This window comes from Malurus melanocephalus, unplaced genomic scaffold, assembly GCF_030028575.1.
Source record: "Malurus melanocephalus ecotype Western Australia unplaced genomic scaffold, MMel_1.1 scaffold_26, whole genome shotgun sequence".
Taxonomy (NCBI): domain Eukaryota; kingdom Metazoa; phylum Chordata; class Aves; order Passeriformes; family Maluridae; genus Malurus; species Malurus melanocephalus.
The window spans coordinates 678,406-691,899 of NW_026623258.1; the positions used below are offsets into that span (position 1 = coordinate 678,406).

The 13,494-nt window shown below is 43.9% G+C and overlaps 1 protein-coding gene across 2 annotated transcripts in view; it reads right to left on the bottom strand.

Moving 5' to 3' along the window:
- The window catches only part of KLHL29 (kelch like family member 29), a 321,222-nt gene that overhangs the window by 16,780 nt on the left and 290,948 nt on the right, over positions 1-13,494 (bottom strand). For both annotated transcript variants that reach the window (XM_057390429.1, XM_057390430.1), the window contains one exon: positions 5,215-5,408. In XM_057390429.1, coding sequence (XP_057246412.1) covers positions 5,215-5,408 — 194 coding nt within the window. The remainder of the gene's footprint in view (positions 1-5,214; positions 5,409-13,494) is intronic.

Sequence of the window (13,494 nt, forward strand, 5' to 3'; positions counted from 1 at the left end):
GGAGAAGAGGTGGTTAATGTTTCTGCCTGTGAACATGAGCTTCTAGGTGCCAGAGGCTTCTGTGSGATACAGCAGGGCACTGGGTATTTSRAAARACTGCTGGAGAAAAGGAGGAGAGGGAAGAGGAAGCATGGAGAGAGAAGCAGCCTCCTTTCCCCTCCAAAGTTTAAGTGTTGAGGCTGTTGGATATTGTAATCCATTTCAGGCTGGAAGAATCTTAAATGGGATTTGTCCAGGTCAGCAAACACACTTGAGATTAGAAGGCAGAATAAATGTAAATGAATTAATAGATAAAAGGTAATCTTCTCTCCAAGTGGATAACATAGTAACATCACTCTGCTGTTGCTACAGGAAAATAAGGCAACAATTCTAATCTGTGATGGGTCACTGGGGAAGGAGCGTGCACTCCATGGCAGTGCTTGAGCCAGAGGGGTGCCCCACAATTGATGATTTAACTCACTGCTCTGGCCCTCACTGAGAATGGACAGCCTGCTCTCTGGGATGTGTCCCTGGCTCTCACATCTCTCCCTACATTTCATGGCCAGGTTGCACAGTCCTGTTTTCCCTTCTGTGATTGCTTGAAGATCTAACCCTGCCTTCCAGAAATGCCCTCAGTCAGGGACTGCAATGAATGGCAGCACCCCTTCATATGGAAAAAGTTGTTATAACCAAGCTAGTTATAACATTTTCCCTGGGAGGAGCAAATGTGGGTGTGCCACCAGTCCAGGCAAATTCCAGCCCAATTGTCTCCTGGCAAGTGTGGGYGCCCAGTGGGGAGGTCGATGCATGWGAYGKMGCAGATTAAAGAAAGGAGTCTGGTTGATACAAACTAAGCCTGCTTCTAATAGTGAGTGCTTCTTCCTCTCCTTGAACACTCTGCAGATAACTTCAAGAACTTCTGTCCATGGAATAACCAGGAGACTGTGGTATGATCCAGATCAAAGCTCCTGAGGTCCAGGGGAAGATGCTGCATGAACAATGGGGTTTTGGATGTCACCCTGCAGGTCAGAGCTCTCATGGGAGCTGATTTCTCCCATATACACAGCTGGCCCTATGGCTTCCCCACTGACCTTTGAGCAAACCCTCCTTGGAGACCCTAGAGTGGAGTGTCCTCACCTGCAAACATCATATTATGTGTGTGTGTGTGGTGGGGATGGCCCATGCCAAAGCAGGAGGCTCCACCTGCCACTGCAGGGCAGCTTTAGCATCAAATTTAAGGACATGAACTGGAGAGAGTTGAACAAGAACAGCCATGGAGATGTGGGACAGGTAGGAGTGAAAAGGAGGGCACTGGATAAACAGCAACACAAAAATACTGATTTTGCTGGGCAAAGGGCAGAGAATAGATAGGGAAACACCGAGGAGTGGAGGAAAGCATTTTGAAGGGAGGACATGGCATTTACAGACGAGAAATGGTTGAGATAAAAATTCAAGCTTTGTAGGGTGAAAACCACTAAGAACTGGTAATGGGAAGAAAAATACACTGAAGGATGAGATGAAATCCTCATTGCTTCGGGCCTTTCAGGTGGAAGCCAGACATACTTCTCTAGAAGTATCAAACTACTGGCCTTGTGAGAGGGCCAAGACATATATCTGACTTTTCGTCYAAAATAAAAAAATAAATCAATATTATTATACATTTTAACAAAAATAAGCCATGGGAGTGCAGTAAAATAAGCCATGCATAAGTGCAGTAAAAATGCTCAGATGCTTCTATGCTGTATTCCAGTTATGTCTTGCATTCTTAGGTCTCTAATTGTTCCACTTTGGTCAGATGTATCACTGCAGGAGTAAATGGTATGGTGAGGAACTAGATACTTGGATTAGAAACCAGAAATACTCACAGAACTTAGATCCCTGTTCTCTAGTTCTCAGCAGATTTTAAAATTTAATAGTGGTGGTAATTAAATACTGGTTTTCTTACAATTCAGAAACATTAATAAAAACTTGTAATTCCACACTGACTGTTCAGAGTATCAAAAAAGGTATATTTTAGTGCCCTGTCACGAAGGCACAAAGTGAAGTAAAAGACAGTGACCAAGTAATTAGGCTTACTTAGAATCCCTGACTTCAGCATGTCTGTGGCCATCTTGTTAAATGAGACAAAGCTCAGGAAGCTGGGCATGGAATACATTTTTAGCACAGCTATATAGGACAGCTTGGCCAGAAATGGAAAGGCAGGTGCTGCAAGTAGATGGCCCGGGTTCATTTACTCATGTAGGACTTTTGTTTTTACATCTAGAAACACGAGAAAGGGATGTGCAAAGTGGTTTACCAAAAACATGCAGCGTGAAAGCCCTGTGAGGCTCCATCATCCCAGTAACATCCAGCTGTGGGCTGCAGGAACATCTGCCCACATTGACACGGGGCAAAGGATGGGGCACTGACAAAAGGCCTTCTCCTGCTCAAATGTGGATGTGTGTGACCAACACCTGCCCAAGGGCTTCCACAGCATCCGTGTGCAGTGTGTCAGTGAGCCTGGTGTCACACCTCCTGCTCACTGGCATCCACRTCCCAACACCTCCTGACAGGTGAAGCACAAAGAATAAATGGGAATTGGGAGTGAATTTATGTTCCTAGAAGAAATACAGGCAGAAGAGCAAGGCCTGAGCTGCGTGGATTTGCTATCAGCCCCCAGTGTGTACTCCTCTGCACAGGCAGGGTATCCATGTCCAGCCTGCTTCTCCTCTGCTCAGATTGGACAAAACATGATGCATGACTGAAACCAGTGYTGCCTTGGGTTAGGTTGGCACGTGATGCTTTGAAATGGATGGACCTGTTGTGTTCAAACGTGTGCCAGGCTGTGTTCAACTTRCTATCACAGAATAGCACAGTGAACTGAGACAGGTACTACTGATCTGAAAATCTCCACAAAGCTTGGCTGCTTTCCATACCTGCAGCTACTGTTGCATATCTGAGCATGCCCAAGACATTTTTAAATAAACTGCTGTCCTATTTGAGGTCAAACAGGTTTCACTGATCTCTAGGGTGACTTTGTAACAGCTCACCAGCAGACATCTCAGTTGCCTCAGCTCACAGGTACACSGTAGGAATTCACAAACCAACACAAAAAGGCTCTGAGGCTGTCAGAGGCACCCTAGCAGTGAYCACATCAGGATTCATCCCAGCTCCATTTTGCAAAAGGCTCCTTCTACTCCCTTTCTTTTAGACTGTACTGTACCTGGTACTGCATCCAGTTCTTCAGGGGATACTTTAAAAATACAGATGATGCTATGGTTTCTGTAGAGCTGGAGAAATTAAAATACATTTCCAACATTCCCACTGCCTTGAAGTGAAGGTCAGGCATCACATCAGTTCACATTCCCAGACATTCTCCATGGGGTGCCATTTTTCAGACTGTGTTATTTTAAGTTATTTGCAAGTAAACTGATGTTATACATTASCCAACAAAAAACTCCTTGTTTTATCACATATTTTATGCCTTTGGCTTACCTAATGAACTTTGCTAACACCAAGAAAACACAAATATGGCCTTTTAACTTCATGAGTATCTTTCACRTATTTTTGTACTATTAAAAATAATAATAGAAATCTCTTAGAACAATGGGTGATAAACCCAACTCTGGATGGTTAAGATGTTTTTTTTTAAACACACGTGGTATTGACGCTTGCTAGACTCTAACGAGCCCAGGGGATGACTCCTCAGTCCCTGTGGCACTTGTGCTGTTACGGTAAGGAAAATGAATACAACTCTGCATAATGCACTCATTTTTGCAATATGCTGTGAGTCCAGGAAAACCTCATACTGTCAGATAGTGGATTAGAGGAGCAGCAATAGCTGTAGCCACGTGATGGAAAAAGCCAGGCAATGGGGTTGTTTGTGCTGCTGCCTTACATAAACAYGCCTTTGGCCGGCAAACGCCCTCCCGCCGGGCGCCTCATTCCGCACCGCTCGCGTGTCGGGCTGTGTTAGGGATCTGTGCGGGGCAGGCTGTGGGACAGAGCCAGCTCCTCCTGCCCTCATCTACCARGGAACCCCAAGAAAAGGCTCAGAATCAATGGTTGCTGCAACAGAAAGAGCAGCTTATTCTAAATTTCTGATTATGCTTAGGCCTGACCTGAATACTTTACAAATGTCCTTCTATAATTTCTTACTTGCTACTCCTATTGCTCTAAGGCTCAGTAATGAGAAGGTGATTTTTTTTAAAAATGAATTAACAGTTTCAACACAACTAAGAGGTTTAGGATGGTGAAACACTGGAACAGGTTGCACAGCAGGCAGTAGATGCCGTGTCCCTGGAAATTTCAGGGTCAAGTTGGACAGGGCTTTGAGCAAACTGAGTCAGTGAAAGATGTCCCTGCTTACTGCTTGGGTTATGTGACCCTCAAAGGTCCCAAACCACTGWGTGATTCTCTGAACTAGAATGTGATGGCAAACCACTCCAAAAGCAGCCTCTCTGCAATGACTGGATGCCAGTTGTCTCTTTGGCCACTTGGGTGCAGCCAGACCGAAGGCTGGCACAGTGTAGAGYAGATGACCCAGGTCAGCTGCTGCCCTGCAGGAGCACTCTCACCAGGCTGAACACTAAATCTCATTTCCAAAAGCAGCCTAAACACTCAGGGTGCAAATTGCCACAGAAAGCAAGTAAGTTGCAAACTTCTGAGCACTCTTCTAATTTTGGAAGGAAGTCACCACCTCTGACATTGGCTGATACACTGGAAAATTAAGTTTCTTGTCTTGATCTTATGTTTGGTGATCTCAAGGGCATCATAAAATAATAAACAGACTTTTAATAAACTACGTCTTGAGGATGTCAGCCTCTGAAGCTCATATGCCTGTGGACATCACTGATAAATCCCAGCTCAGAGTGCCCATCCCTTCCCACAGGACAGGCAGCATTTTAAATGCTCCATTACTTGAGCAGTGTCGTGAACCCACAAGGAGCAACAACGACGCAAGCATGGAGTAGCACTGCACTTGGAGATTTTTTTAATCTAAACCAGTTAATTGTTCGTACCTAATAACTGATTTTCTTTCTCCTCTGCTTTGAACTCATCACTTCTAGCTGGTAACTAGACTGTATTAATGAGTGACAACTGCCTTCAGTGGAGATCCAGATATTTGCCTCTCTGCTCTATCCACATATCCCTGACAATATGAGCAAATCCCCTCACCCCACCACTCCTTTGCTTTCTACAGAGGCATTAACACACTATCATACCAGAGATTTACTGACACCATGCACGGCTTACCAATCATCGGGGACTCTATGAAACTCCACGAGTTGGTCTGAGGGATGTAGGACTGCAAGACCCCCGCGGCTCGGCCGGCCTCGTTGACCCCTCCRAAGACGTAGATCTTGCCCCCGCACACGGTGGCCGCGGCCGAGTGCACGGCCTTGGGCAGGGGGGCGATGGTCTCCCACTGGTTGGTGATGGTGTCGTACCTGGGGGTGACAGCAGGCACAGTGAGCTGAGGGTGAGTGGCACTGGGCAGCACAGACAGGCGCAGAAAGCAGGCTGGGGCACACAGAAAGGCAGCTTGGCAAGCAGGAGAAAAGCAGAGGTGGAAATGTATTTTTTTTAACTTCCTACAAATTCAACCACTTGGTAAACAGCGTAATGAATGCTTTTCTCTAAGGTTTTAAAACATTGATAGAAGCCCTGAGAAAGCTGGTTCTGTTTTCTRTATATGCCTCTCAAATCTCATTATAATCCAAGGTACAGAAACTYGGGACATCTTTGTTGAGATGTCTTCCACTGATTAATTTCTTTTAATGAGTATACAATGAGATTATTCTTGCTAATCAGTGTAGCGATATCCAATAGTGACTGTGGGCAGCAACTGTTAATATACTTCAGCTGTTCAGCTTGTGGAACACATCTCACCTGCAACATAATGCAGCATGATGGCTCCTTTTACTCTAGTTAACTGACCAGCAACACACATTTTGAGCCAGAGTAAGTTGCTTCCATTTAATTTTCATTGTTCAAACCAAGCTACTGTGCTTCATTTCAGGATGCTGCAACCGTTAATGCTGGAGTGAGATTTCACCACTGCATTCATATTTGACATGAATCAAACAGAAAAGAGTATGCATGAAAGTGCTAAATTAGTTTTAAGGTCATCAGTGTCTGATTTAATTAAGCCATTGACCATAAGGGATGTGCAGTTAACAATCCATGGATGAAGATTCATTTTAGACAATATCACAAGTACAGGCATCCTTTTTTTTTTGAAGATAATATGGCAGGGATCCAAATAGCTGCTCTAAAATGAGTCTTGGAGACAGTGGAGAATAATGTGATTTTTAGGTTTCTATATTTCCATGTAATGACAGATGCAGTCAAACAGGAGTTTCCTGCACAGTGATTTTTCAGAGTTGTTGACTGCCAGAACAGAAGCCCTCATCACCCATTCAGGGCTTTTGCTCTCAATGGTGGTGATGTGCAATATGCAAACATGAAATGAATTGATGAACATGAACCCATCTGCAAAATATGATTTGGCAACAGGAGAGTTTTCCCTCTGTAACATGTTCCTCAAATTTTCACTGCTCAAACTRGGGGAAAATAAAAGGGAGGAATGATACAAACGGCAGAAACAGCAGAAAATAATGTGCTTAATAAAAATGCACTAATGAGTTTCCAAGTAATATAACTGAAAGTAATTAACACACTCATAAAACTGAAGCAGAAGCAAGAGGGAGGCAAACTTTAACTAAAAAAAATTAGGAAGGTCCCTTATAATGAGCATGGAGAACTGCCTTGTATGATGCTCCAAATTAGTTACAGAGAAATTAAATTCATCTACAACARGTGATCAAAGGGAAAAAATATAACAAGATTAAACAAAATGATGCTGGGAGCGTTTTGAGGCGACACACCTTTGCTGGGCTGATTCTTGTACCAAACCTGAGCCTGCAGATGCATTCTGACTGCACAAGCAGCTCCTCCAGGAAAGCCACCATGTGCTGCATTCACCCCCAGCACTCAGAGGGAGTAGCCCTCGCAGCCACCCGAGCAGACATGCACAAAATCTCACATTAGATAAAGTTTCACACATTGCTTTTGGACATACTTTGCTAACTCAGCTATTGCAGTAATTGGTAGTTTAATTCTTGATGTCTTGCATAAAAATGGGCTAATTGGTTAGAGAATGGGAAGAACAACAGAGCTGAGAACTGACCTAGTGTTCCTTCTCTTGTTCCTCCTTTAGGACACATTCTACCTGTCATCTGATGTATTTTGTGTCACACCATCCACTGTAAATTAGCACAAGGAGCATTTGTGGGCAGCCAAAGTGGTCAGAGATGGGGTGAGCAGTCAACTGCCTTCCCTGTTGCTGGCAGAAGTACCTGGCACACCTCAGCTCCCAAGACAATGACATTCTTGGCAACAACTTTGTGATTGTCTTACTACATTTTTGGGAAGAAAGGTTTATATCCTTCACACATCCTGGGTGCTGGGTGTGGTCGAAGACCACATCTGTAGGAATACAGRAGAAAGGTTCAAATTGCAAAAACTGTCATCCTTTTTCTGGATGGATTTCCTCACTGGGGCCCCAGGTCCCACAGGCCCCATTTTTAACCCACTTTCCCTGCTCTCTGTTTATGCTCTATGATGACAAAACTGATCTTTCTTTCTCTTACTGTCCTTCTTCTGCCACCGAGAAACCAAAAATGATCAGTTYCACTTCATCTGCTGAAAGCCAAAGGTTGAAAAATCTACTGGATACAGGTGCATGTGGTGAAGCCTAAAACCACACTCTTTTCTTGAAGGTCTTTTGGTTTAAAAAACCAGTGAACAATAAAGAAGGGCGAAGCAAGTCCTTGTCCACCTTACATGGGCATCTAATGTGGGTTTYACATGAGTTGCTCAGTGAAGCAACTCTCTTGAGTGAGTCTCTACCTTAGCCCCGAGGCTGAAGGAGAGAAATTGATGCCTTCAAGGTTTCCTGAGAGCTGTCCACCAAGTCCYTCCATCCCCAGGGAATTTATTCCCCCAGTTCACTCCCTCCCTGTAAAACTGCAGACCTGATTTCTGGTCTGTTTTGCTTCAGTTCCCACCCACCAGAAAGTTTGTTTCTTTTTCCCTGTTGGATTATAAAGCTGTCTGCTATCAAATCTCTCTCTTTCACATATGGACGTGCAGAAAATAATWAAGTCAACTCTTCACCTTCTGTGGGATAAACTAAGCAGTCTAAGCTCCTTAAGTCTCTGCAGGGCATGTTTCCATCATTTTGGTCTATCTCAAGTYAGCTCTTAATGTGTTCACACAAGGATTTGCACCAGATTAGCTAAATTGGTTTAAAAATGAATGAAGGTGAACCTTTGTAACCTTCCAGGACAGAAAATACTGACACCTGCTTTACCTCCCTGCCCTAGGGCTTTTCCATCTGTTGTGTCACTCTGGCACTGCCATCACACCACGGCCACTGGTGCTCGTGGGGCTCCTGGCTGCCTGTCACACCAGCCCTGCTCAAGGGCCAGCAGGGAGGAAACTGATTTAAAGAATAATCACTTTGATCTCTTTCCATTAGTCAAGCTTTGCATTCGAATCCCCTGTTTGAAGCCGTAGATGGAGACATAATGTGAGCTTGGCTTCGAGCCAAGCAAAGGTTTTTCTTCCCTCTCCTGCACCGCTCCCTCCCGGTGTGGCCATGCTTGTCCTTGGCTGTGGGCCTACCAAGCCCATCCAATTTGCTGACTCGAACCTTCAAGGACATCTCCTTTCACACAACTGGCTCCTGGTCTGCAGCCCTTGCATGCCATGGACTCCCCTGTGCTTTTACACCCTTCCCTCKGCCCCAGCAACCGGCCAGCCCCTGCCCTGCTGGACATGTGTGTCCCCACTGTCACTTCACATGTCCCACATGCTGAGCACAGGGATCTCATCTGACTCTTGTGTGGTCACTACCTTCTGATTTATGTGTTATTTACATAGATCTTATATGTTTTTATATACATGTATATGCACATTATCTGTATATATAATGTATATATGTGTGTTTRTATATAATTTATATACCCAAATGATCTGAGCCCAGCACAAAATACAGCTCAGGCTTGAAGAGAGCAGATGCAGAAATAACCTTGCTGGTTTCCACAACTCTCCACTCTTGGGATTTCATCTGTGGGCTTGATCTTCCCCTTCCTTCATTCATTTCATTCAACKCCTCCTTCCCTGCTCTTTCCCTACCACCTCAGTATTAACAGCACAAAACCCTTCATTTCAAGCTGTGCCACTCGCTTCACTGCCTTCTTGACTTTTGATCTCTTCAGTACCTGAAAACAGTCTTTTTTTTTTCTCCTCAGTCTCTTAATTTCTCTCCTCCTAGGTTAAACAGCCATATGTGTATCTTCATTTATTCAAATTACAAGATCCTTACATCATGGTCATCCATTTACACACTGACCATTTCTGTCAATCTGCAAGAAATCCATCAGTTATTTAAACATTATTTAATTATATTTGGAGGAAAGCTTCTATTTAAACTAAAGCTGTACAGTGTCATATTGAACTGCTCTTCAGATGATTCACATGTTTAAAATCACAGAAATGGATTTTTTTTGCCTTTTTTCTTTTCTCTTGACTCTTCTGAGGGGGTTAGAAACTACCCTAAGACAAGGCAATATATTTAATTTTCTTTTGTCTAGGCAAGATAAGATCTYAAAAAATCATCAAGTCCAACCATTAAKCCAGACTGCCAAGACCAYCACTAARCCATGTCCCTCATCTACAYGTGYAGTGACACAAYKGCAYGACTTTTAAATGCCTCCAGGGATGGTGACTCCCAATGCTCCCTTGGGCAGCCTGTTCCAGTGCTTGGCAATCCTTTTGGTGAAGAAATTTCCACCTTCCTGAGGGGACAACCMCTCATTCCTACACAACCATGCCTCAGTAAAACAGTTGGTTCTAAAGCAATTTCTAAAACATATAAAGCTTATTCCTCACACTGTTTTTTTTTAGACTGTCTTCGAAGTATGCACTGCCAACAAAAGTAATTTCCCAATTTTAGACAACCCTATTGTAAAAGTGCTGTCAGGTCAAAGGGATTCATCTTCTTCTGTCCTTCAAACATATAATAACCACAAAGCACCCACATTTCCACACTTCCAGTCACATACATTGTCTTGTCAGCATGGGCAGCCTTCTCAGCTMTCAAATTGCATATATTACAGGAGCCATCCATTACCCAAAGACCTGCTTCGTGGATCCACCTCATTTCGCCAGCTCCCAACTCAACTCATATCTCAGAAGAAGACAGAAAGTGTAATACCCTCTCGCCTAACACCTAATGACTTGCTTCCTGTCACACTGAACCTTGCCAGAGGGGCTTGATGGAGAACTGCAGCCACGCTGTTATTTCCCTAAACATTCATTGCAAAAACATAACTTTCCCTGAACATATACCCATGAACAGCCACAAAAATGGACTTATAACTCAGCCCCTCTGGCACATGCATATTGTTTTAAGATGAGTAACGAATGACTGCTATTCATCTGTTTGTGATTGATAGTCCCATAATATTATCCATTGAGACAGAATTTTTGCTGCCTCCTTGCAGACAAATGGCAGAGAAAGGGTAAAGAATCTCAGCCCTGCTGAGTTTCATGGGAAAATATCCAGTGTTTTAAGTGGCACCAGAATTTCTCAGTAAGGTTGCACCCTTCAGCACCAGTGACATGACTGAAAGTATGGAGAGAGKGACACAGGAGCTGATGCCATAAATCATTAGGAGTCTGGTGGTCCCTACTTGCTTTAATGCTTTCTAATGGTGCAGCAGATGCATAAAGTGCAAGCAGGTGGCATCTTGTATGGCTRAGGTGGTCTGACATTTGTTTTTAAAAAGCAAAATGCTGTAAAAACGTATTTGTAGTAAAAACGTATTTGTAAGATTTGAACCATTTAGGATCAAATATTAAAAGAATTCCATGAGAAACAGGTGGAGAGCAAGAAAGAACAGGAAGTTCTCTGTCTTCAAAGACCCACTGCACTGAGACATCCTGTAGACGTCATGCTCTGGGTCTGAAACTGGTGAGGGCAGGGTCGGTCACTTTGGGCTGGACACATGCCCTTCACCATGCCAGCAGGCACACGTCAGAACCTGGCCAAAGCTGGCCACGGTCACGCCTGGGCTGCCTGAGCAAGCAGAAAGCTCAATGTGGCTGGGAAAGATAAGCTGCATGTGCACCAGGGGAGGTGCTGGGTGGCCCAGAGAGGGAGGATGTTCAGCGCCTTGACCTTCACACTGGTGGCACAGCCCAGGACTGCATTGTGTGCCAGGCTGGACAAACCCTGCACCTCCATCTGGGGGACAACAGGGTTATAATCTCAGAGGCCTCCTAAGAGGTGAAAAACTACCCCAAACCCAGCAGTGTGCATCTGCAATTCTGCACAAAAGGGAGGAGTGATAACTTTAGAGGTAAATGTAATTTTTGTCATTGCTTGACATGGAGCRTATGACCATGGCACATTATTTTAACTTAATGCTTTTCTGTGACCTGCTGGAATGACAGAGAGGTTTCTGCCCTACTGAAAGTTGTATCACAGTGTCCCATCCAAACCAGCACGGTATTTGAAGAGGAATGTGCAACCCACACAGAAACAGGGGGGGAGAAAGTTGGTTTCTTGCAGCTCTAGAGGAGGGGGGGGAAGAAAAACAGTCAAGAAGTGGGCATTCACTGCTCATAAGACAGCAGCCAACTCAGCAATTAAAGCGATTTCAGTTTGTATTTTATTGTGTTTTTTCCAAAGTTGCAATCCAATTTCAGAAAGCCTCATTGCTTACAAAAATGGGAGCAGTGATTTAAATTCCTGAATCCTGCCCYGTCCAAATGCTTTTGTGTGAAAAGGCCTGACTTTGCTCAGCACAGCTAGGATGGTCAGCCCTCCCTCACCTGCATTTCTGACAGCAGACCCTGAAACATCCTGTCCAAAACACAGCTACAGCCACACTGTGCTTCACTTCTGTCAGCCCTRCTGTCATTTTAATATGATGAACAAAAAGGAAACATCCCCAAAACTTCTCTCATAGCCCAAAGGAAGCCATGTTGCACTTTTTCCATGGCTCTGATCACAAGTCACTCTACAGACAACAGCAGATTAATTATAACCACGGTTTTAGYAAATCCCCCTGACAAGACATCCTCATTGTGGCTGAGACAGCGTGTGCTGCAATGATAGGGAGGAAATCTGCTCCTTTCCCACAGCCAGGTCTCTTGGTGGCTCTGTAACAATGGAAAACCAGCACAGCTGCTCTCACTGGGCCAAGCAGGGGCCCCGAGGGATTGAGTGTGACTTTGCAGGCTGCAGTGTCATCTGCAGCGAGGGCTGGGTGACTGAGGGGACAGGGAAGGAGCRGGGGRCTCTGCTTGATTTGGGGTCCATTCAATTGACCAACATTTTGGGGGCTTTGATAAAGAGAGACCATGAGAATCAGAGCACAGACAGAAATGAGGCCCAAGGAAAACAGAAAAGAAATATTTTAATCAATGACAATTATTAAGACTCCTGTTTTCAACAGTATTATTTCAGCTGTTCATCTTTATYGAGAGATGGAATGAAATGGCATTTCTTTCCTGAGCTCTCTCTTTCCTGTGTTCACAAAAACAGTTCTGCTAGTTAAAAATTTACTGACTTAAATTATGGGACAAATACCTTCAGATACCAGAAACCAATCTGCTGAAAAGGGTCAGATCTGCTTCAAAGCAAGACCTGTGGGCAGTGCCCACCTTAAGATCTGGGTTAAAGGGGAAAGCAAACTTCCCATGTTMCATTCACTGCTGTGATTTATCATTCATTTCTTGCTGTCTGCATTTCCCTGATTTACTGAGAGAATCATCACCAACACCAGTTCCTAACCTTCTGAAAAATGTGTTGTTTTCCTCTTCCCCCAATCCTTCTTAATGACTTATCCCTATTTGTCTTGCCTGTAAAGGCAACTTTTACTGGAAAACGCCWGCTTCAAAATGTTGCTGAAGAATTATTCAAATTCAGCATTTTAAACTGACAAAAATATTTTTGGTTGCCACATTCACTTAGGAAAAGCATTTCCAAAAAATGTGTCCCAATTAAGTGTTTGGGTAAGGCTAGGGCTGTATTGATATTTTTGGAATAGAATATTCTCAAAAACTGCATTTCAAAGTGAATTCTATTTTTTAATGAAAACATTGATATGCATGCAAAATCTATGCCTGCATTGAACACCAGGGGTGACAAGAAATTAGTTAGAATTTTATGCAGTGAAATATTTTTGTTGCACTTTTGTCTCTTCCTGTTTTTTTTAAGTTCCATGTGAAAAAGAATTACATCTGGAGTCTACTTGAAGAGAAAAGTTTCCAGTCTTGCCCATCTTTATGCAGCCAGGAATTCAAAACTGTTTCCATTTATTGGTTGCTTTACTCTGAATTTGGCAGGTCCCAGGCCCAGGCCAAGACCACCAAGGGGGAGGATGTTCCAGCCAGGYCAAGGCTGAGGTGCTCCACCATGAAAATACATACAAGAAACTTACTTTGCTGTTGCTTTTT